At 39.1% G+C, this 20,631-nt stretch overlaps 2 protein-coding genes across 5 annotated transcripts in view; one reads left to right on the top strand and one right to left on the bottom strand.

Moving 5' to 3' along the window:
• Sol1 overlaps positions 1 to 20,631 on the top strand; it is a 161,017-nt gene that overhangs the window by 17,894 nt on the left and 122,492 nt on the right. Inside the window, exon 1 of one of the 4 annotated variants that reach the window (XM_066300476.1) lies at positions 12,503 to 12,695. The exons of the other annotated variants lie outside the window; for them this stretch is intronic. The gene's annotated coding sequence lies outside the window, so the exon portion shown is untranslated. Of the gene's footprint in view, positions 1 to 12,502; positions 12,696 to 20,631 lie in introns of those variants that run through there. 4 annotated transcript variants of the gene reach the window in all.
• LOC136349140 (uncharacterized) lies at positions 1,287 to 11,202 on the bottom strand. Its single transcript, XM_066300497.1, has 3 exons — positions 10,966 to 11,202; positions 1,688 to 1,858; positions 1,287 to 1,634 (listed from the first exon to the last, which is right to left on the bottom strand). Exons 2-3 carry the CDS (start codon positions 1,849 to 1,851, stop codon positions 1,397 to 1,399), a joined length of 402 nt encoding a protein of 133 aa, XP_066156594.1. The 5' UTR covers positions 1,852 to 1,858; positions 10,966 to 11,202; the 3' UTR covers positions 1,287 to 1,396.

Genomic DNA, 20,631 nt, shown 5'->3' with positions numbered 1-20,631 from the left:
ATGGTGGCTTGTACGCCCGTGAGCTTCAAGTATTTCAGTAAAATATGCTCCCCACACCCGCACATGACTTTTAAATTTCATCCCTCTAAAATCAGTAGTGTCCTGCGCGGGGAAATCATGACTTCATGCGTATTAATTTTCAAAGAAATTAAAATGCGTTTAATGCCTATTTAGACTATCTAGACCCATGCGGGTGTCGTACATCGTCTTTTTCGATATCTTCTTCAGAATTTGAAAAAAAGACTCACATCGCAACTCGTACTGTTGCGCCCTTGCATTACTAGCACGCTGGTACAATGTGCTCCCTTAACCGGAGCTTAATTTCATTCCTCGGAACACAGTGGTCCTCTAGCGATTTCCATTCGCAGCTTCAACATTTCTTCCGAAAAAAACGTAACCCTGAAGATTTCATTTTGGAAGTGGCAGCCCTACGTCGAAGATTTCTTAATAGTTTTTCCCATCAGTTCAATACATCAACATAAAAAAATTCAATTCAAACCCATTGTAATTAGCGGCGCAGGCCAGGGCAACTTGCCAGGGAGTTAAAAACTGGCCAGCAAGATAATTTCCATAGAAATGGGACAATTGACCAATGCCCTGCTCCGATGTCGTAGTTTCTATGGAAATTGTCTTGCAGGCAAAGTCTTAAAAACTTAAACTAAATATAACTACAGACAAGATATTATAATTTAAAAATCTCAACATGACCATTTAGTGCCTTGTTGCGAGCAGATATTTCCACCAGGCAAATATTGACGGGAATTAGGGCAATAAGGGGGGATTCGACCAGACCTTTGCAAACCTTTTAAATCAGCAAACACGTGAGAGATTGGGTTGGGTCAGAAGGGAGGTTATATTAAATTCAAGTCTGGACAGTTATGGCAACATTTTTCGATTAGATTGGAAACCGATCTCTGGAGGCCAGAACTATATTTGACACAGGTAGAATTAGGAAACACACATACGCTTTTATCATTTAATTTAGAAGTACATCACGTAACGTAATTGAGAACGATATGGACGTTTTGTCGCAAAAATATTCCTACTCGTGTGCCTTGATTCCGTAAGAAAGTTACATGAACCGAAAAGTTTTCAGTAAAATAAAATTGCAGCGAATCAAAACACGTTCCTTACAATCCGGCAACGGGGCTCTCCCGGCGATAGCCAACGTCACGCCATTTAACCCCTGGCACATTTTGAAACAAAAGGGAGTTGCAGCGTTGCCATTCACTGATTCTCTTCGAAAGTTGCTGAACCAAACAGGGAAGTGGAATTAAACTTAAACAAACATTTTAGTCTTTATACTAACCTCATTCTGGTCCTTCATTTATATGTACACAAGTCAGCCTTAACAAATAAATAAATACTAAAAAAATAATCCATGTAGAAGTGCGCGCTACTCATAGTGAACTCTATTCAGATTGTTGATCAGTTTAAAAATCTGACTCCTGTCAATTTGCTCTGACGCCCTGTCGTGCACCAAGTTCTCCTTATTCAAATTCAACGATTCCCTGGCCAGAGCATTACCAATATAGGGATTTCTATAAAAATTGTCGGACTTTCTCAGATCACTCGGTACCGAAGATTCTTCGACTGAATTAGCCAGGGCTGCGGGACTGGCTCTCAGCAGTTGTCTGAAAAATCCACTTTTTGCCTTGAACAATACATTATCGTAGCTGAATCTTACCCTTGAGGGTTAATAGTTGGGTAGTATTGCTGTTGCACGTAGGGGTGCGGCGCGATTAACTGTGGGGTCGAAATGAGGCTGTTGTAGCCTGAATAAAGTTGTCCGGCTTTGACCTGGGCAGCCCACAGGAAAATGGCAGCCAAGTTAACGCAGTAAGCCTTCATGATCCGTCTACAAAATAACACACTTTCACTGGCGATTAATGATGTGTTTGAATGTCAAGGAGGAACGCAAAATGCTAACAATTTCCTTAATTAAATCGAAATCACGTTTTAAAGCATAAAGAACCTTGAGCGGTCGCGTTTTAGGCACAATATTTTGGTCCATCGGGCTTTTAACGGTTTTAAGGGCGAAAACGCCCTTATGATTCCCAAGCAGCAGGGCAATTTGTTTCTGGAGGGGTTCTCTGAAGTTAGCAGGCAATTATCATTTTAGTGTCATTAATTTTCGTACAACTAACCCGCTTAGGAGAAATTTCATCAATCTAAATTAATTAGTTTTTTCTGTTTAATGAGTCAGTTTTAAGTTAATTCGCACTCGCTGTTAATTTTGCCGTTAAATTGCTTGCGGAATTGACTTTCAAGTCAAACAAATGAGACGATATTTAAGTTAGACGACATTTTTAGTATTTTTTTGCGAGGGAATAATGATTTGTGCACCGCCACTGTGTCGTGTAATGTCTGCGCTTTTGTAATGCCCATGCATGTAATACACACGGGGTATCTCGAAACGAATGTCATTTTACTCAAAACTTTTTCACTGAATTTTTAGACGAATTCTTAATATACGGGGTGTTTCATAAATGTACCGACGAACTTTCAGGGGATCTAGAGCGCATAAAAACAAGTGTTTAAAACGAATAAGGTTAGGTCCGGAATCGCTTTGTTTTCATGATACAGGACGTTTAATTTGTCATTTAAAAAATGTGTGGTTTAATATTTCAAAAACGGTTTGAGATGTGGACATAAAATTGTCCGTCTTCATGTCCTCCACATCTTATAAAATAAAATTCAAATTAATTTCTTAAAAAAAAAAATTATCTCAAAAAGGACTCTTTGAGCAACAAAACACTAAGAGGCCTTTTTTTATTAAGGATTAATGGAATATTATGAAAAAAATATTCGTATTGAAAAAAGTCAGTGGCGTATCATTTTTTTTTCTCGATTGAATGGCCGCACTGACGCCACCGGCGTAAATGGAAATATTCTGCCTATTCGGGAACGTACACATTTATTCTGCCTTAGGGTGTCCTGAATTTATGTCCATATTCCAAACCGTTTTTGAAATATTAAATAAAAAGAAAAAAGAAAAAAATAATTAAAAACCTCGAATCTCGAAAACGAAGCCATTTCAGACTTAACTTTATTCGCTCTAAATACTTGTTTGTACAAGCTCTACGTCCCCTGACCACTTGTCGGTTTATTATGAAACACCCTGTGTAAAGTGTTGTGTTTCAAACAAAGTCTACATCAGCTTCTGGTACCGCCGGACGCGGTAACACCGGTAGTACTTTGTCCTAATGTGTTGTGTGGTAATCTGCCGGGACGAATGCTCGTGAGATTTTGTCTCGCCTGGTACGGACCCGGCGACATTAATCTCCCCGAAGTGAGAATAAACAGGATATGCACATAGAAACGCAAATTCATCTTTCTGTGATTTGCTAATGCTTCTGCCGCCTGCGAGATTTTTCCATAACGCTTAATAACAGCTGCCTAGAATTTATCACTTTTTGTCCAGGCGCTTGACCCATCCTTGATGATGAAAAAACTGACCCTACAGGGACACTAATGCATGGCGGCCTTCCGTTACTAAAAATGGGACTAATTTTAGTGAAATGCTCGCAATCCCTCACCATCATCACTGCTTCTATGTCATTAAAGTATTACGAATATATTGAAAACTAGCGTCATTCAGCATGCACATAGAAGAGATTTTACCTGCGGCGCCGCTTGCATGAAGAAACCGGCAAAAGATCTTACTAATCGTCATCGATCTAGGATAGGGGAACATCAGCCTTTGTTCGGCATATTTTGGCGAACACTGGAACAGCCCGCCAAACATGATTATCCGTGATAGTCAATACACCTTTTGTATTTTTTTATGCCCTTTTTAATTCACCCTCCACCCTCTTTCTGATTTTTGATGAGCAGCCGACGGTTGTCCCCACGTTTCAGATGCCCATCTTAACTTAGATGTCGACCGTGTTTCCTCGCAGACTCCTCTGGTTGTCCTAGTTCAGGGACATACAGTTCGTCTGCAGTTTCGATCAATGTTATATCTCGCAGACGATCTGCATCATTAATTTGAGGATGTGCGTTATATAGAGTCACTTCGTGACCATCGTCATCGTGTTGATCGTGTGATGCCGGACCGTAGATACCGATTTGCTGACGTACCTCGAAGAGATTATTTCAGGACTCCGAGTAACAGTTATCAACGTATTAATCGTATGGTAATATCCCATATCATGATAGATTTCAAACTTCTTCACCGTTATAGCCTTCACTAACCAAGATAAACTCTGCATTTGCTTCGGATAATAGTTGCTAGGGTGCTTTCAGCACTCTTCCTGATCACCTCTTTTTAATTACCTAAGGAGCAGAGAGCCTAAATATCTCTATTGTCGTGTCCAGACTTTACTAAATCGTTTATTAGACAGTATGATGCGTCCGATTTTAAACTTGATGGGATTCTGCCTGAGATTTAAAATTGGACGGAGCACGTTGTCTGTTTCCTCACTCCGCCTCAGAAAAATGTGAGAGGAAGCATAGTGCAAAAGAGAAGGAAAGTCTGGATGCCAAATGAGCTGTCTAGCTTCAACAGTATGAATTTAAGGTAATCTACAGGAATGTCTATGATTATTGAAGAATAAATTAGAAATCGCACTTGAATCGCCGTGGACCCACTGCAAGTTGTTCATTGTCAGAGACGTACCTTTATGAAAGAACATAACCATTATAGCTCCTTATAAATGTCCAGATAAGTTTATCGTTAATATAATTATTTCGAATAACTCAGTGTCCCTCTGGTATTTTTGCTCTATTTCAAACTCGACTCCGTCAAATAATATAACACCGGACAAGGTTCGTTTATCTAAAAAATAGATAAGTGTATACTGGATGACGTCGTTAGCACACAGAACACCAATAGTAAAAACATTAAGCAAAGTCTTGACAGTATGGCGAATGCCCGCATAGCCTACAAATGGAGACTTCTTAATACGCTGGTTTGAAACAGGGCTGTACTATGTGGGATTTGAAGAACCCGATTGAATATAAATTGAACTGCTTTTATAGCTAGTCCATTGATTGTATTACGAATCAAAAGCGTCTCTCTAATTGTGCCTGATATTCTATCTCGATTTGTACTCAAACTCAACACTATCAGAGCTTCGCCACACCGAGAATTCGACCATTAATATGATCAGAGAGGACAAATGGAATGTCAATACCAAACTAGTGTATTATTTGACAGAGGCGTATCGTGGCGATTTTTACGCTTGTGATACAGGTTTCTGATGTGTAATAAATACTTTTGGTACCTATGTAAGAGAACGATGACACGACAGAGGCGTATCATCATGATTTTCAATCTAATGATGGAGATTCTTCAAATCTAATGGTTTTTGGAAAATAAGTACGGCTATGGTTCCGAGTGAAAAATACGGTAGAAACCTGTTCAATATGTTAAACGTAATTAAGAAAAATGGTCCAGAATATTAGTGTCGAATTGGGGATTTATCGGATAGGGGCGTATTATGGTGGTTTTGATCCTAGTAAATAAATAACAATTACGGTCGTGATTTCAGGCTTAAGAATGCAATTTAACCCATTATATTAAACTCAATCAATGAAAATTTTAAATATCCATATCGAACTATGGAACGACCAGAATGAGGTGGTGATGTTCCGTGCTAGTTTATTCTTTAAAAATTCTCTAAAAATTACACTGAAATGTCCCTGCATACGAACCAAAAAACTTGGAAACTTTGCTGTTTCATAGCGGGTCACAATGCATTTTAAATATGTATGAAAGCCACTGACGTAGGCAGGTTTTGAAGTTGTTGAGATATTAATTGAATTTTTAAATTTGAGAAAATGATTAATGGCGCCGTCAGAAATCTCCCTCTGTACGTTTTTAGTTCGAACGAAAATAAAAACAGAAAATTTATAATTTCTTAAATTGTTTTGATTATTAGCTGAAATCGGAGGCGTAAACAACATTCGAGCATGAACAATTTCTTTCAATACTGATATTGAGAATATAAGGAATAATCCTTTTAAAAACTCCGCCGGCGCGTCACTGGACTGTTCTGGAAAGTTTTGAATATTTCAGTTTCTGTTATGAAACAGCTGGTAGTTTTTCCTACGAAAATCAACGTTTTCAGAAGAAGGTGATTTAAGCTCAGGGTTCCAATAAATGAATGAATTAGGCCCTATTAAGATGCCTCTGCTCTTTTATGTTTGCGAGCCACAAGGGGCAAAGTATGGCGACCCTCAGAGTGGCCCCTTGATTTTTGTACTCGAATTCGGTTCCTAAAAAGTTAATTAGTTTAATAATTTTGACTTCAGAAATCTAGGCCCTTTAATGGTACACAGACAAATCAACAATCATAATAATCAATGAAACCATTTCAGTGTTTTAGTTCCTATTGAGAAGCCGCTGATTTTAGTACTAAAATTTAGGCGAAAATGGAATTTTTGGCAACGCCGATTCTCACTTGTGAAAAATTACGTTCTCGTTTTCGGATGTTTTTGTAGAGTCTGAGCTCTAATGCTGAGAGAGGCCGTAATGGTTTGCAAGTTAACGTCACTCAGTATGCACAGTTTTTATTTGTACGTAGGTGGTGAGGGGATTGACAGAAATTCAAATCATTAATTCGTATAAGTTTTTTGAGGCGCATTGTATTTTATATTAATAATAGAACTCGACGTTTTGCTAGCATTTCGGCGACATTTGGAGTAAAATTGATATAAAGTCATAAATAACACAATACATTTTCCATGAACATTTCAATTTTTGATGCAATTTATACAGATATTCGACCTTTGTCAGCCTTTATTTGAATGTAGTAATCAATTTTACTCACAAATATTCGTAATTGAAATGCTTCACTCTAGAAAAATACAATAAATAAATACCCATTAGGTATGTTACAATTTATTTCCTCTGTGAATAGCTTAATAGCGTTAAACAGCGCATGTAAAAAGTTTTGTAACACAGTTATAACTTTACTCTTTATATGTTTACAAATGTATGCGATTTATACAACAGCTTTATAACTTTATAACTGCACATTTAAAAGAAACTACTTGAGCAAGTATAATTTTACTTTAACGAAGTCATTTAAGGCATTATTTTCGACGTTCAAATTTTTCATCCCTATCCAGCTACCCCTACTAACTTTTTATTTCCAAACGGAAAGGTACCCATTCTATTATATCAAATGAGAGATAATTCGATCAGGGACACAACGGTATACTCAGAACTAAAATTGGATCTACAGTCCCCTTAAAAAAAAAAAAAAAAAAAAAAAAAAAAAAAAAAATGAAACAAAGTCCATACCCTAAAGAGATTAAAAGTTTTAATCTTTGCTTTGCAGATAGACAATCCATTCTTATTTCACTTGGAAAGAGAGTGAAAAAACGACAATAAGACGTAGAAAATCTTTATCGTCTTCAACGCAAACAATTTTTTTAATTTAAAATATTTCGGTTTTCACAGAATTCATTAGTAGTTGAGCTGTTCAGCATGGACTATAGTTAGAATATCAAAAAATGAATCGTTCATCTGAGAGATAAAGAACCGAATTTTTAATCTTTTTAGGGTGCGGAGATCGCGAAAGAGCTTACGAGGAGGCGCGTTTCAAATTTAATGGTAAATATCTGGAATTGCGAAAGGTATTCCAAAATGTGGATGAACGCGAAGAGCAACTGGTGGCGACAAAGCACCAGACATTCTTTTATCTATCGGTGAAAACCCCATACAATCTACGAGCAAACTTGCCGATGAATTTGACACATCTGCAAAATAAGTAAGCGATGTTTTTAAACGAGAAAAACTTATTCCATACAAAATTTCCCTTATCCAAAAGTTACACGCCTTAAGATTTTGATCGTAGGATGGAATTTTGTGAATTGATGCAAGAAAAAGGCAGTCAGGATAATAGTTCCTTTTCTGGAATTTCATTTTCGGTCCCGGTTCATTGGTCAATTTTTTTTCCATAGCAAACAACGCACTATTTTTCGCCGCAATTTTTCCTGGAAGAAATGGGAAGACAAGTAGCCAATAATATTTACATACAAGGTGATGCACGACCACATATTATGTTAAGGCTATGAGAGAGTATCTTGGTGAGATTTTCCCTAGGAGACGGATCGGCGGACCAGCCGCAATGGAATGGCCGTCACGATCTCCGGATCTTACACTTCTCGATTTTCGTTTATGGGGCCACTTAAAAGGTCCCGTTTGCAGGAAAAACACACAAAATTTACATGATTTATTCTTAAAATTCAAACAGAATTAGAATTCATTATAGACGCAAGACTGGATAACCGCATAAAAGCGTTCGAGGAACGACCGAGTCGTTTCCAAATTGTTACTGCAGCCCAGCATGAGAATTTACTGTGGGAATCACAATTTTGTTTGATGTTCTAGTGACTTACTTCAATTCGAATCTAATTATTTACTTTTTTAAGGGTACCAGATCCAATTTTAGTTCCGAGTATACGGTCATATCCCTTATTGAGCACTCTTTGATTTGAAATGCTAGAATGGGTACTTTTCCATTTGAAAATGAAAAGTTGCTAGGGGTGGCTGGATAGGGGTGAAAAGCTCGAGCATCGAAAATAACGCATGACATGCCCTTTTTCATACAAAATGATACGTGCCATTGCAGTGTTTTTTACAAGAATCGTGTCATATTTAATGGAGTTTTCACTAAAGTCGACATTGGCAATTCTCTGGAAATCTGGGCAGGAATTGACATTTGTAGTTAATTTCAGGAAACATACAGTTCATGGTAATTTTGAGGCCCCAACAGTTGAATGATCCCGCATAGTAGGAATTTCAGATTAGGGGAAATTTGCCGGAATGGAAACAACGATATGACATTGTCACACACCCTGTTTTCAATTAGCTCGACCTCGTTGGGTCTTGACAGGGATTAAACCGATTCATTGACCTGTTATAAGTAAATTTGGGCCCGGAAATAATTAGGGATCACGGACCGAATAACCTCCACAGGTCGGACTGGAATCTGGATTCGGGCTTATCGCCTATGCCGATTTTTGGCTAGTTGGTTCTGGATGTTTAATTAGTTCAGCCTCGCCGAGCTCATTCGGGAGGAATGTGACGTCGCCCAGTGCCAAGATCATATACAAGGTGGTCCAACGAAAACTTTCCAGTATTTCATTTGCAGTATGAAATTTTTATAGTATTTAAAATGAAAATCGTGTAAAATCGCCCGGACCTGTGGATTTTTGCCTCAAAAGGGACAATCTTTTGTTCTATTTTCAACCCTTCAACTTCAACCCCTCAACCGGGGCGTCAGTTACCCCCAATTTTAAAGCTAGCTGTATCCTGATTGTAATCTCCCGGTTTGAAGTCACTTCCATTATCCCCGTTGACATGACAGCTTGTCAAAATCTGTGAGGGAAAAAAGCTTTTAGGGAATAATTAATTCATCAAAATAAGAGCTGCAGGCTTCAAAATGAGGGTCGGAAGACCTTTGAACGTAAGATATCACTGAATCATTTTAACGGACGTCGGTTCGTAAAAGCTCTTTCCCCATAGACTGTGACAAGCTGTCAGATCAGCAAAGATAATAGCAGTGATTTTAAACTCTGAGGCCATAATCAGGGTACACCTACCTTTAAAATGAGGTGTCACTCGAGCCTTCTCCCATTAAAATTTCATAAGTAACTGTCATCTTTGTTGAGGGGTTGAAGTTGAAGGGTTGAAAAGAGAATAAAATTGTCTTCCTCGAATCAAAAGTCGTCGGGATCGCGTGAGTTTACACATTTTCTTTTGAAACATTGAAAATCGAAATGCGTTGGACCGCCCTGTATACACTCACTCGCGAAGTCTCGGTACGGCGCACTGCATCACTGAAAAGTGTAAATACTTTTCTTGGATGAAATCAAAATTCATTTTGATTTAGATCCATGTCTTGTGCTACCTACAGTGGCGGCCGTAGTGTTAATAACGACATATAATGAAATGGGAGAAATAATTCCTTGGAAGTAACTCTTTACAAATCTCCATAATTTTTTTTGTGATTTTATTTTAGATTAGATCACAAAAAAAGCAATTTAAGAAAATTTCAATAAAATTGCAACAATCGAAACTAAAGAGAGAACACTTTTCCATTAAAAAGTCCACTAATTCCTTGAACATACACTGCTCCGCAAAATTAACGTATATTTTTAAGTTTTACGCATTTGCGTTTTCATGACCTCAGAGCAAGGATTTGACGTTTACAAACGATCCATTTCCGTGATTTTTGATAAGTCTAACTGTACCACTCATCGATTCCGAACGAGTGAATATGTACTTTAAAGTTATTTCTCGAGGCATGCAGCGAACCTTAAACTTCAGATATGTTAAGAAGGAATGTCCATAGAGACTTGTACCAAGCCACCCTTTTTTCATAAAATATGTAGGAAAACATAAATTTCGCCGTAAATAAATGGCATAAAGGGTGATAAAAAAGTTATGCCCCTTTAGTTAGAGTTCACCTAGTGCTGACAGCAGCCGCTACAATATGCATAGAAAACGTAAACTGGTCCTGACTTCTCGACCTGAAAATCACCCCGGCGCGACATTTTGCTCGGGTAGTACCATTACGAACCAAATAATAAATTTTTTCCTCTTAGTCCGAGCTTCACTTTGCCATGCTGTATTTTGAAAATCGTTCACGTCTGGAGTAAGGTAAATTGCCCTGTTCTCGCCTCAGAAATCCGTAGTAGAATTTTATACGGATCTTTTAGAGCCACCCTGTTAGTGCCACCCAATGGCAATTTAATTAGCGTCCTAGGATTTTTGTGAAATTAACTTATTATTGGAATTTTTTTTTCCGGATAAGTTTGAGATTTTGCTGGATTTCATTGTTATTTCTGGTAGAGACACACATAATAGAGGACGTCTAGTAAAATAAAATAAAATTTTAACTTAATTCGGGGAAAATATTTCCACCCTTTAACGAAGTAGTGTGCAGTACCGGAGCTTTTGCTTCTGAGCGTATAACTGCACCCTGTGCGTCGACAAGGAACACTTACATGTAAGCAGAGAGTTTGCTATTCCCGATGCAAATGACAATAATCCGGCTCAAGTCACGTAATTCCAAATGTTTGCACTGAACACTTCCTCGTTGTCACTCACGACTAACACGCCACACAATTGCACTATTCGCTTTATATGTATATGCAAGAAGTCGTTTTATAGTCCGGACAGGTGCCCCCATGTCCCCCCTAAAAGTTTAGATTAGAACCTCCTGTCTCCTCTCTCAACTAATCCCCAATTATCGGAAACAGGGATTGCTGATAATTACAAAATGTTTGTTTTGAGGCGGCGGGACCGATGCTGCTTAATGATGCAGAGGACGTGAAAATCGTGTGGCACCATATGGTAATAACTGCTTACGAAATTACATTACCAAAAGAGAAATTGATTCGGTTGTAATGAAGCGAATATATATTTGCTTGGACTAAGAACTGTTACGAACCTTTCCTATATGTAACTTTTTGACCTTGCCATGCTTAAGGCTTCGGAATCTAAGCCAAGGTCTCGGATCACGAGACTGAAGAGATCATCTCGTGAAAGGCATTCAAGTGCCGGAAGAGTAAACCTTATCGATCAATTAGGGATAACATTACTGAAATACGCATTCGTCCTTTTACGTCTTAAGAGGTATTAATATCCTGGATTAACTTATCAGGCTTCTAGCAGTAATGAAACGCCACCTTTTCTCATCAAGAAAATTCTTGTAACGTTGATATTAAATTTAATAAAGTTTTATGACTATTGGAGAATAAAACTGTAAATTGCGCTTGAATGGTCAAAGACCTAATATAAGCCGTTTATTGCTGGAGACGCCCCTTTATGAAAGAACATAAACATCATTAAAGCCACTTATAAATGTCCTGGTAACTTTATAGCTAATGTAATTACATTTCAGTTAGTTGAGACGGTATCTGCCGTATCTGACCCATTTCCATCTTAATACTATGAAATAGTAGAATCTAGCGAACGGTTCATTCATGCGTAACACAAAATAGGAGCACTATAGATGACGTCGGCGAGGAAAAACGACCGGTAGTGACGAAGAATAAAGAAAATTCTCGACATATTGGTGAATGCGTCATTACCCCGACAAATGAAAATTTTTCAATACTAAGATTCAGTGAATGCTCTATTACACAACAGAGCCGTCCCACAGAGAGCGTAAAAATTCAACTGAGTATATGTCGAAATCGTCTTTATGCACAAGCTGCGCCACTGATAATAAAAATGTTTCAGTGTTATTTCCTATATCTTATTTCAGCGCAGTGCAGTATGGTTAAGGACAACTAGTATGTCTTGACCGCGGCATATCATGATGATTTTCAAGCTAGCGGTACGGTTACGTGTGTAATGAGGTTTCGTTCAGGTGGCACAAAATAGTGGCGCATTCTATACTATGCCAGCAACGAAAGGCAACTAGAAACGATGAAGTATCAAGCATGTTCTTGACATAATGGTGATTGCCATTTTCCTGATAAATGACAATTTTTCAATACTAACATTTGGTGAATGCGTTATTATAAAACAGGGCGGCGCTATGGGGAATGGAAGAACTCAAATGAATATATTTAGGATCTGCCGTTATTGGCAAATTACGCCACTGATTTTTTGAAAACTTTGTCGAGTGCTATTTTCTAAATGCTACTTCAGGGCGGCACTGAAATTTGGTGAATTCGCAGGAATAAATAGGGTCGCAATCCGTGAGAATCCTCAGGGGCAAAACTAGGTATGTACAAAAATTTGTCTTCAACTTTTCAATATTAAAAAAATCGGCTCGTTTTACGTAGGCTGCGCCATTAATTAAAAATTGTGAATGGCATTTATCATTAATCATAACTAAATTTCCATAGGTCTACAACGTAAGCAAAAAGTGGTATTGTATGGGGATTTAGGGGAGTTGAACTTGGGAAAAATTTTGCTAGACCACTCAAATTAACATAGCAAATAGAACGCTTTTATGGGTAAATTACATCACCGATTAATTTTACCAATAAAAAATTTTAAACGCCTGTTCAGGGTAAAATTGTGGTGATTCAGCAAAAAGGACAGAAATGTATTTCGACTCCCTTTATAGGCGAGCCCCGCCTCTGATTTGTTGACGTATTTTAAATTCTAAATTTATGTCACAAATTGGCGGATTTCCAAAAGTAAAATAAATCGAAAAAAACTAGGGTTGAAGAAATCGATAAGTTTTTAACTGGGACCTACCCCTGAGTCGAACCTCTTTCAGCTTACCAGTAGCTTCTAGTTTGTAGCAATTAAAGAATAAAGAAAATACATTTTCAAAATTTGCTTGTTCTGTATTATGGCATTGACAATCTGTAGAGTATTTAATTTTTTTTTTTACATACTTTTAAGGCCAATATCTCGGAAACTGTAGGCGTGAGACAATGTGTCTTAAGAAAAATCTGTTTTTCGACGTTTTACGCGCACCAGTCTTCATGGTCTTCTGAGTCACCTTGTATGGCATTAAAGTTGTATATTATTTTTCAAAATAGTAATGTATCTTAGAAGTTAGCTACGCTACTGATTTCTCACGGTTTTGCAGCTGCAAGTGCCCTATGTATGTCGGACAAACGATTTTATCACCCTGAGTTTGAACCCATAGACTTCAAGGGACTAAGATTCAGACATGAGTCGTGATAAGAAGAAATACAAATTTCTTATGTTTTTCGCCTACGCATGTGGGTATTTATGTGCAGCCGATTAAGTATGATCGATGTATTGCCTCCTTACTGGAACCACCGTGTACAGGTTGTCGTATATCCCACGTAATTGGGCGGTGTCAGGTTCTTCCCGAATAGATCGAAAAAAACCATGGTCGGGGCCTTTTCTGCTTTCATTTTCATTTTATACCGTTTTCCTGAAGGCCCCGTAAATTTTTTGTTTGTGAACATTTTTAATTTCGACAAAATCACCTTTTGTGCATTTTTTTTCCCGATCCAGTGGCGTACTCGAATTTGTTCTAACTTAATTTGTTTTCGAGTCAGGGATCAAAGTCGCATTCTTTTATCGGCAAATATTGGAAACGCAGATGAGGTAAAATGTAAAGATATATTTAGATTTAATTTTTCAAAGTTTTGTTTAAAATAAAAATTTATTATTCATATTAATAACTGTTAGTGATGACTCATGTTAATGTAGGCTTTTCTTTCTTTCTTAACTTGTCTTATTTCTGAGTTGTTGCAATTAGGGGCTTACTTCCTAACTTAACTAAGAGGATTCTCGCGTTCCTTCATGACACTCCCGACACCTCGCCGCCTCGTCACCTCGAGAAAAAAAAAGGGAGAATCCCAGTTTCTCCAATACCTTAAATGCTACTTTCCGGGGCAATAGACCAGCGGCGTACCCTAACCAGAGACCTGTTCCCGATCCGCCATGTGGCAAGCCACGCCTGGACATCATAAACCAACCTTTGTCAGAACCGTTGTCGCCTGTCCATTGACCCTCTTTCCTGGTTCTAACAAAGAGAGGCTCGACTTTCTTTTACTTCATGCCTCAACCAAGGATAATTACTGGGAAAATTCCAGTAATGCTGCGAATCACATGAACGCAGTGACCATACACATGGGCGTATCATCAGGGTACCTCACTCTTTATTCCCCTAACCTAGCCTAAATTATAGCTACTTTACAATGTACACCCTTCTATTTTCAGCTCGATTTGGTCAGACGGCAACAATTATACTTGTTTATTAATATTTGCAAAATATTGCAGCGACCTGACAAACGGATCCTACATTAATAATACGCAGAATGAAAATTTTGAAAAGTTTGACATGTTTCACATATACTCCGTTGTAATTTTGATGCTGGCCTTGCCGCAAAGGCATATTTTACTAGATAAGTTTTGCGTTTATTATAATAGTTTAATAATATTTATGAAAATGTGCAATGAGAGCGCGACTTTATTGGGGATTCCCCGAAACGAGACATCCCGAAAAGAATACCAGGTCTACCAGGGTATGAAATGAGCGCTACTTTGTGAAAATAAAATACCAATTTTAACAAGGAAAGAAAAAAAATTATTCTAGATGTTGACCGTTGCTTTCTACACATTTTGACCACCTTTCTGGCAACTTATGGATACCACACCAATAGAAATGTGCCTCTTTGGCATCAAACCAATTAGACACCCAATCTTCTACTTCTTCGTAGGAATCGAAGTGCCGTTCCGTCAATGCGTGTCCCATCGATGAGAACAAATGGTAGTCTGAAGGAGCCAAGTCTGGTGAATACGGCGGATGGGGTAGCAACTCCCAGCCAAGTGTTTTGAAGGTATCCTGAGCTGGTGTTGCTTTGTGTGAAGGTGCGTTGTCATGGCGCAAGCGTGTCTTCTGGCCCGTTCTGATCGTTTTTCGATCAATGCATTGTTTAAATTAATCAATTGTTGAACAGTATTAACGGTTTCACCAGGTTTTAGCAGCTCGTGGTGCGCCACACCTTTCTGATCCCACCAAACACACAGCATTGCCTTCTCGCCGAATCGATCGGGTTTTGCAATCGATGTTGATGGTTGTCCCGAATCAACCCATGATTTTTTCCGTTTAGGATCTTGAAAATAGATCCATTTTTCATCTCCAGTAGCAATTCGATGCAAAACTGATTTTCTTTCGTGCCTTTGAAGCAAAATTTCACTGGTGTTCTTTCGGTTCTCCATCTGTCTTTCATTCAATTCGTGCGGCACCCATTTTCCACACTTTTGGATCTTTCCCGTAGCTTTTAAACGACCAGAAATGGTTCGTTGTGCAACATTCAACGTTTCTGCCATTTGCTTTCGACTCAAAGCGTCATCTTCATCCAATAACGATTGCAGTGCGGCGTCTTCGAACTTTTTTGATGGTCCGCCACGTTATTCATTTTGCACATCAAAATTGTTATTTCTGAATCGTTGAAACCATCTTTTGCACGTTGCTTCTGATAAAGCATAATCACCGCATGCCTCGACAAGCATTCGATGCGCCTCTGCAGCACTTTTCTTCAAATGAAAGCAAAAAATTAATGCTTTCCGCAAATCATCATTTTGTGGTACAAAATTCGACATTTTTGGCGCAATGAAGTAATACACTGACTTTCAAAAAAACCGCAACGCCTAGAAGAACACATAGTACACGTTTGAAATTCTGGCACTACGTTGGGTCGGGTGATAGACAAAAACGATCAAAATATCGAAAGAAAATTATTGTGAATAAGTGAAAAAATTTAATAATAATTTAATAACCGGTGGTATCAAATCCGGTGGGGACAAATCTGGAGACCGAGCTGGCCAAGGCAAAGAATCAAAATTTTCAGCTTCCGAATACCTCAAAGTATCGTTGGCTACGTGTGGTCGCGCATTATCCTGTTGAAATGTGCTTCCAGGATGGTCGTGCATGTATGGTACAAGAACCGGTTCTAAGACACTATTAACGTATCTGCGAGCATTTAATCTATCATAAATGAAGACAAGAGGAGACCGACTACCATACCGGATGGCACCCCAAACCATGACACCAGGTGTTAAACCGGAATGACGCCTTTCCAAAAAGTCCAAATTTAATTGCTCTCCTCTGCGCCTTCTAACACGTAACCGTCCATCAGATCGCCATAAACAAAATCGGTTCTCATCACTGGACACGATTCTTCTCCACTCATCCGCCCATTGCACTCTCGGACGACACCACTCCAGTCGGGCCACCCTGTGGTTTCGTGATAATGGAAGCCGACGCATAGGACGATATGAATTTAGTCCAAGACTTCGAATTCTGCGATACATGGTACTAAGGGAGACCCTTCGATTTAGGGTGGCCACCCAGTTAGCACCAAGAGACGGAAGACTCTTGCAGGGAAATAGAAGCAAAAGTTGGTGCGTCTAAATCGTTAGTGCGAAAAACATTTAAAAAAATCTAATTATGTTCCATTGCAAAAAATAGCAATTCTGCACCTTAATGATGGTAACATGGAACGGCGAATAATTTTTTGTAATTGGCATGCGGAACAGGTTAGGTAAATTAGAAATTTTGCGCGTAACGTTGTTTGGTCTGATGAATGTAATATTACCAGTGCAGAATTGTTTAATCGTAACAAAAATCCATATTGGCCAAACAATAACAATTTTGTAACATTAACACGCCAAAATCAAGGTAAATGCGGTTTTAATGCGTCGCACTCTATTTGGGGGCATGGACGAACTTCAAGGGGTGATTCTTTGAGCGGCCCCGTTACACGAAAAGTTTATGCAGAGTGCTACTTACTGATAGGCCGCAGTCCCAAGGGTGCATTCCGGAACTAAATTCAAATAGAAAAGTTCATGTGAACGTGGGTCCTGGAAAGTCTGGTGTCCAAGATACATGATGATCAAAGATAAAAAAATATTCGTTTTTTATTCATTTTAAACCCGATGAGGAAGAGAGCGGGTGGCGGGAGGGGGCCGTTTCTAACATTTTTTGTGAATAATCTGTTAAATTTTTATTACTTCCTTTTTATTAGATTGTGAAAATGGCTTATATACAAATACGTACTGTGCAATGAGCAAAGTTAACTCGACTTTATTTTAATAGTTTTTCCGATATGCATTAATGTGGTTTTTATTTTTTTCCTCGAAGTGAAATGAGGCACGAAATGATGAGAAGGGACGAAAAAGTCGTGCTTTTAGCCGCTTAATCCGAAAAAAATACATAATTAACAAAAAGTCAGAGGCGTAAATCTTTATCGCAAATATTATCCTAACGTGATTGGGTCGGTACTTGACCGTCGGGGGGCGCGGCGTCGGTGCTTCCCGGGGCCTTTCCGCCTCTGCTTCACGGGTGGCACTAGGGGAATCAATCCCCTCTAATGATAATTGGAAGAGTCCTAGCCTGCTTCCCATCGCGTCCCCGTACGCCATTTCAAACACAGGAATGATCAATACATAAGTTTGATTGTCGAACAAAATTAAACGGGCAGGTCGAATTGCCAAGGGGTACCACCTAAGTTTTTCTAAAAGAGTTCTTAATAACTACTTCTAAAGTTTAACTTAGGAAACTTTTTAACCGTTTACAAGAGTGTGGGAGTTGGATAGGCTCCTGAACATTAAAACTACTTCTACGAACGTCTTTAATTTCACATTCCTTACTCTATCCTATAAACAGCCCTTGCGTAGTTCTCGGGGTGAGACTCCTTTCCCGACCCTTCCTCGAGGTCACGGCGGTGGGAATGAGGGATCAAACGATCCCCCCAATGAGTACTGATGGCTGGAGTTACGCGGTAAGACACTTTTCACGATCGGTGTTAACTCGCGGACACTCACCTAAACTCACTTTACTCTCTCGGTTTACACGATGTCGTACTCTCTTTTGCCCAGTTCCTAATTCGCGGGGTGGCAAACTTGTAAAGGAAACCAAGACAAGAGAGCTTTTTCGAGAACCAAAAACAAGCAAGCTTTTTCCAGAGCCAGCAAAAGAACAACTCAATCTTACCAAATCTTGCCTCTTCTTAAATCCTGCCTCTTCAGGGACACTCATAGGCGTATCCCGACTCTACGCTTTTTTCCACTCTTTTTTGCCGTTTTAAGGCGTAGCGCTTTAATGGCTAGATTGGGCCTTGTGCGTATTGTCGGTACGCGTAATTTCATGAATTTCCATGATTTTGGTTCCGACAAAGGCTATTGCTGGGAATTCCAACATTTGGCTCGTCTCTCATCTGGGGATAACGGCTGGAAAAACCCAGGGTTTGTCGGGAATCATGGTGCAGATTGTGAAGCCCATGGGCGTACCACGAGGGTATTTTGCCCGACCGTTTTCTGGTTCTTATTTTACTAAAATAATACCTAACCATATTTACAAAGTCTTAACCTAGCATTACGAGAAATTAGGGAAAACCCTGGGCGATACCCCTTTTATTGTTTTGGATGGCAGACGGGGTTTTTTTAAGGGGGAAACGGTTCCTCCACAACAAGTCGTAAGACTGCTCCCCGTAATTCACAATTATCATATAGTTAGTGTTAACTTAGCGTCTTATTACAATGAATTACATTCACTTTCACATGGAATGCACCACCCAGTAATGCTAATAATTTAGTCTTGTGACTATGGCAAAATAATGCTTCGTAGTGGAGTATCGAATGATCAGACTTTCAGTCAAAAGATCCAACAATTGTTAATTAAAAAATTAATAATGAGTGACATCGCCCCGTACGGCAATGCATTCACGTACTCTTCGCGAAACGCTTTGCAACAAATGATCAATATCCTCCTGGGGTATTTCATTCCATGCTACCTCAAGATAGGTCATCCACATTGTTTGGAGGCCTCGGTAAATTTCGAAGACGGCGACTCATCATGTCTCAAAGATGTTCGATGGACGATAGGTCCGGTGACCGTGCAGGCCAAGGCAGTATTTCCAATTGCGCTTCTTCCAGGTATTATCGAGTAATGTTCGCACTATGCGGTCTTGCATTACCCTGAGGGAAAATGCCATTTGGTAAAGTTTGCATGAAGGGTACTAATGCTGGCCTCAGAACATTGTTAATGTAGCGACGTGCGTTTAGGGTGCTTGGAATGAACACAAGAGAAGATCTTCGACCAACACATATCGCACCCCAGGCCATAACACCAGGTGTTAAAGCTGCGTGGCGCCTTTCACAAAATTGCAAATTTATTCTTTCACCTCGGTATCGTCTGACTCTTCTACGACCATCATTGATCCATAAACAAAATCGCGACTCGTCACTGAAGACGATATTGTTCCACTCATGACTCCAATCAGTTCGTCCTTGACACCAGGCTAATCTGAAAGTTTGGTGTTGGGCGGTTAGTGGCAGTCGTAGATTTGGGCGGCATGAATGCAGGTCAAAAGACGAAATTCTTCTGTAAACTGTCGTCATCGACACGCGACGGTTTAAAGCTCCCATTCAATCTACTGCAACAGACATTGTTGTTTGAAATCGATTACCAATGGCCATTAGTCTAAGAAGTCGATCTTTGCGTGCATTGCTGCTACGGGGAGGACGTGTAGCTGGACGATGTTGCTGAACCCTTTCTTCAGACCATGAAGACCATATTCTCGCAATCGTGGTGCGGTTCCGATTCATTCTTCGGGCGATCTCACGACAAGAAAGTCCACCCTCCTTCGTGCCGATAATTCGCCCTCCATCAAAATCCAAAAAGTGGGACAAATTTCGAAGCTGTCTCACTGAGGGCATTTTGAGATGTCTCGTTCACAGTTCAACAACGAAATAAACTGATATTTCCATGTAAATATTATTTTGTTTATTTATAATTGAATAAAAAATCTAAAAGGTCAATGACAAAAAAACCACCAGCATTCTTCCTTTTTTACTGAAAGTCTGATCATTTGATGCTCCATTAGGAAGCATTATTTTGCCAAAATTTCAAGACTTAATTATTAGTGTTGCTGGGTGGTGCATTTCATGTGAAAGTGAGTGTACAAAGCTAAATTTCAGCAAAATCGGCAAAGGATCTTTGAGATATTAATAAAAAATCGTGATTTTTAGCGTTGACACCTTGTATATTGAAAACCAGACTTTCTAGAAAACACGTTTATGTGAACTTTTCTGATCGAATTTAATTCAGGAATGCGCCCTTGTAACTACGGCCTATCGTTGAGAGACAGCCTGTATAAATATAGGTCCGGTAATGCTTAGTTTTCAAGATGGAGGGTATGAAACTTTTTTGAATCGTTTCA

Source organism: Euwallacea fornicatus, chromosome 36 (assembly GCF_040115645.1).
Source record: "Euwallacea fornicatus isolate EFF26 chromosome 36, ASM4011564v1, whole genome shotgun sequence".
NCBI lineage: Eukaryota > Metazoa > Arthropoda > Insecta > Coleoptera > Curculionidae > Euwallacea > Euwallacea fornicatus.
Note: the sequence above shows the minus strand (reverse complement) of the source record. Positions and strands in the feature narration are given on the sequence as shown.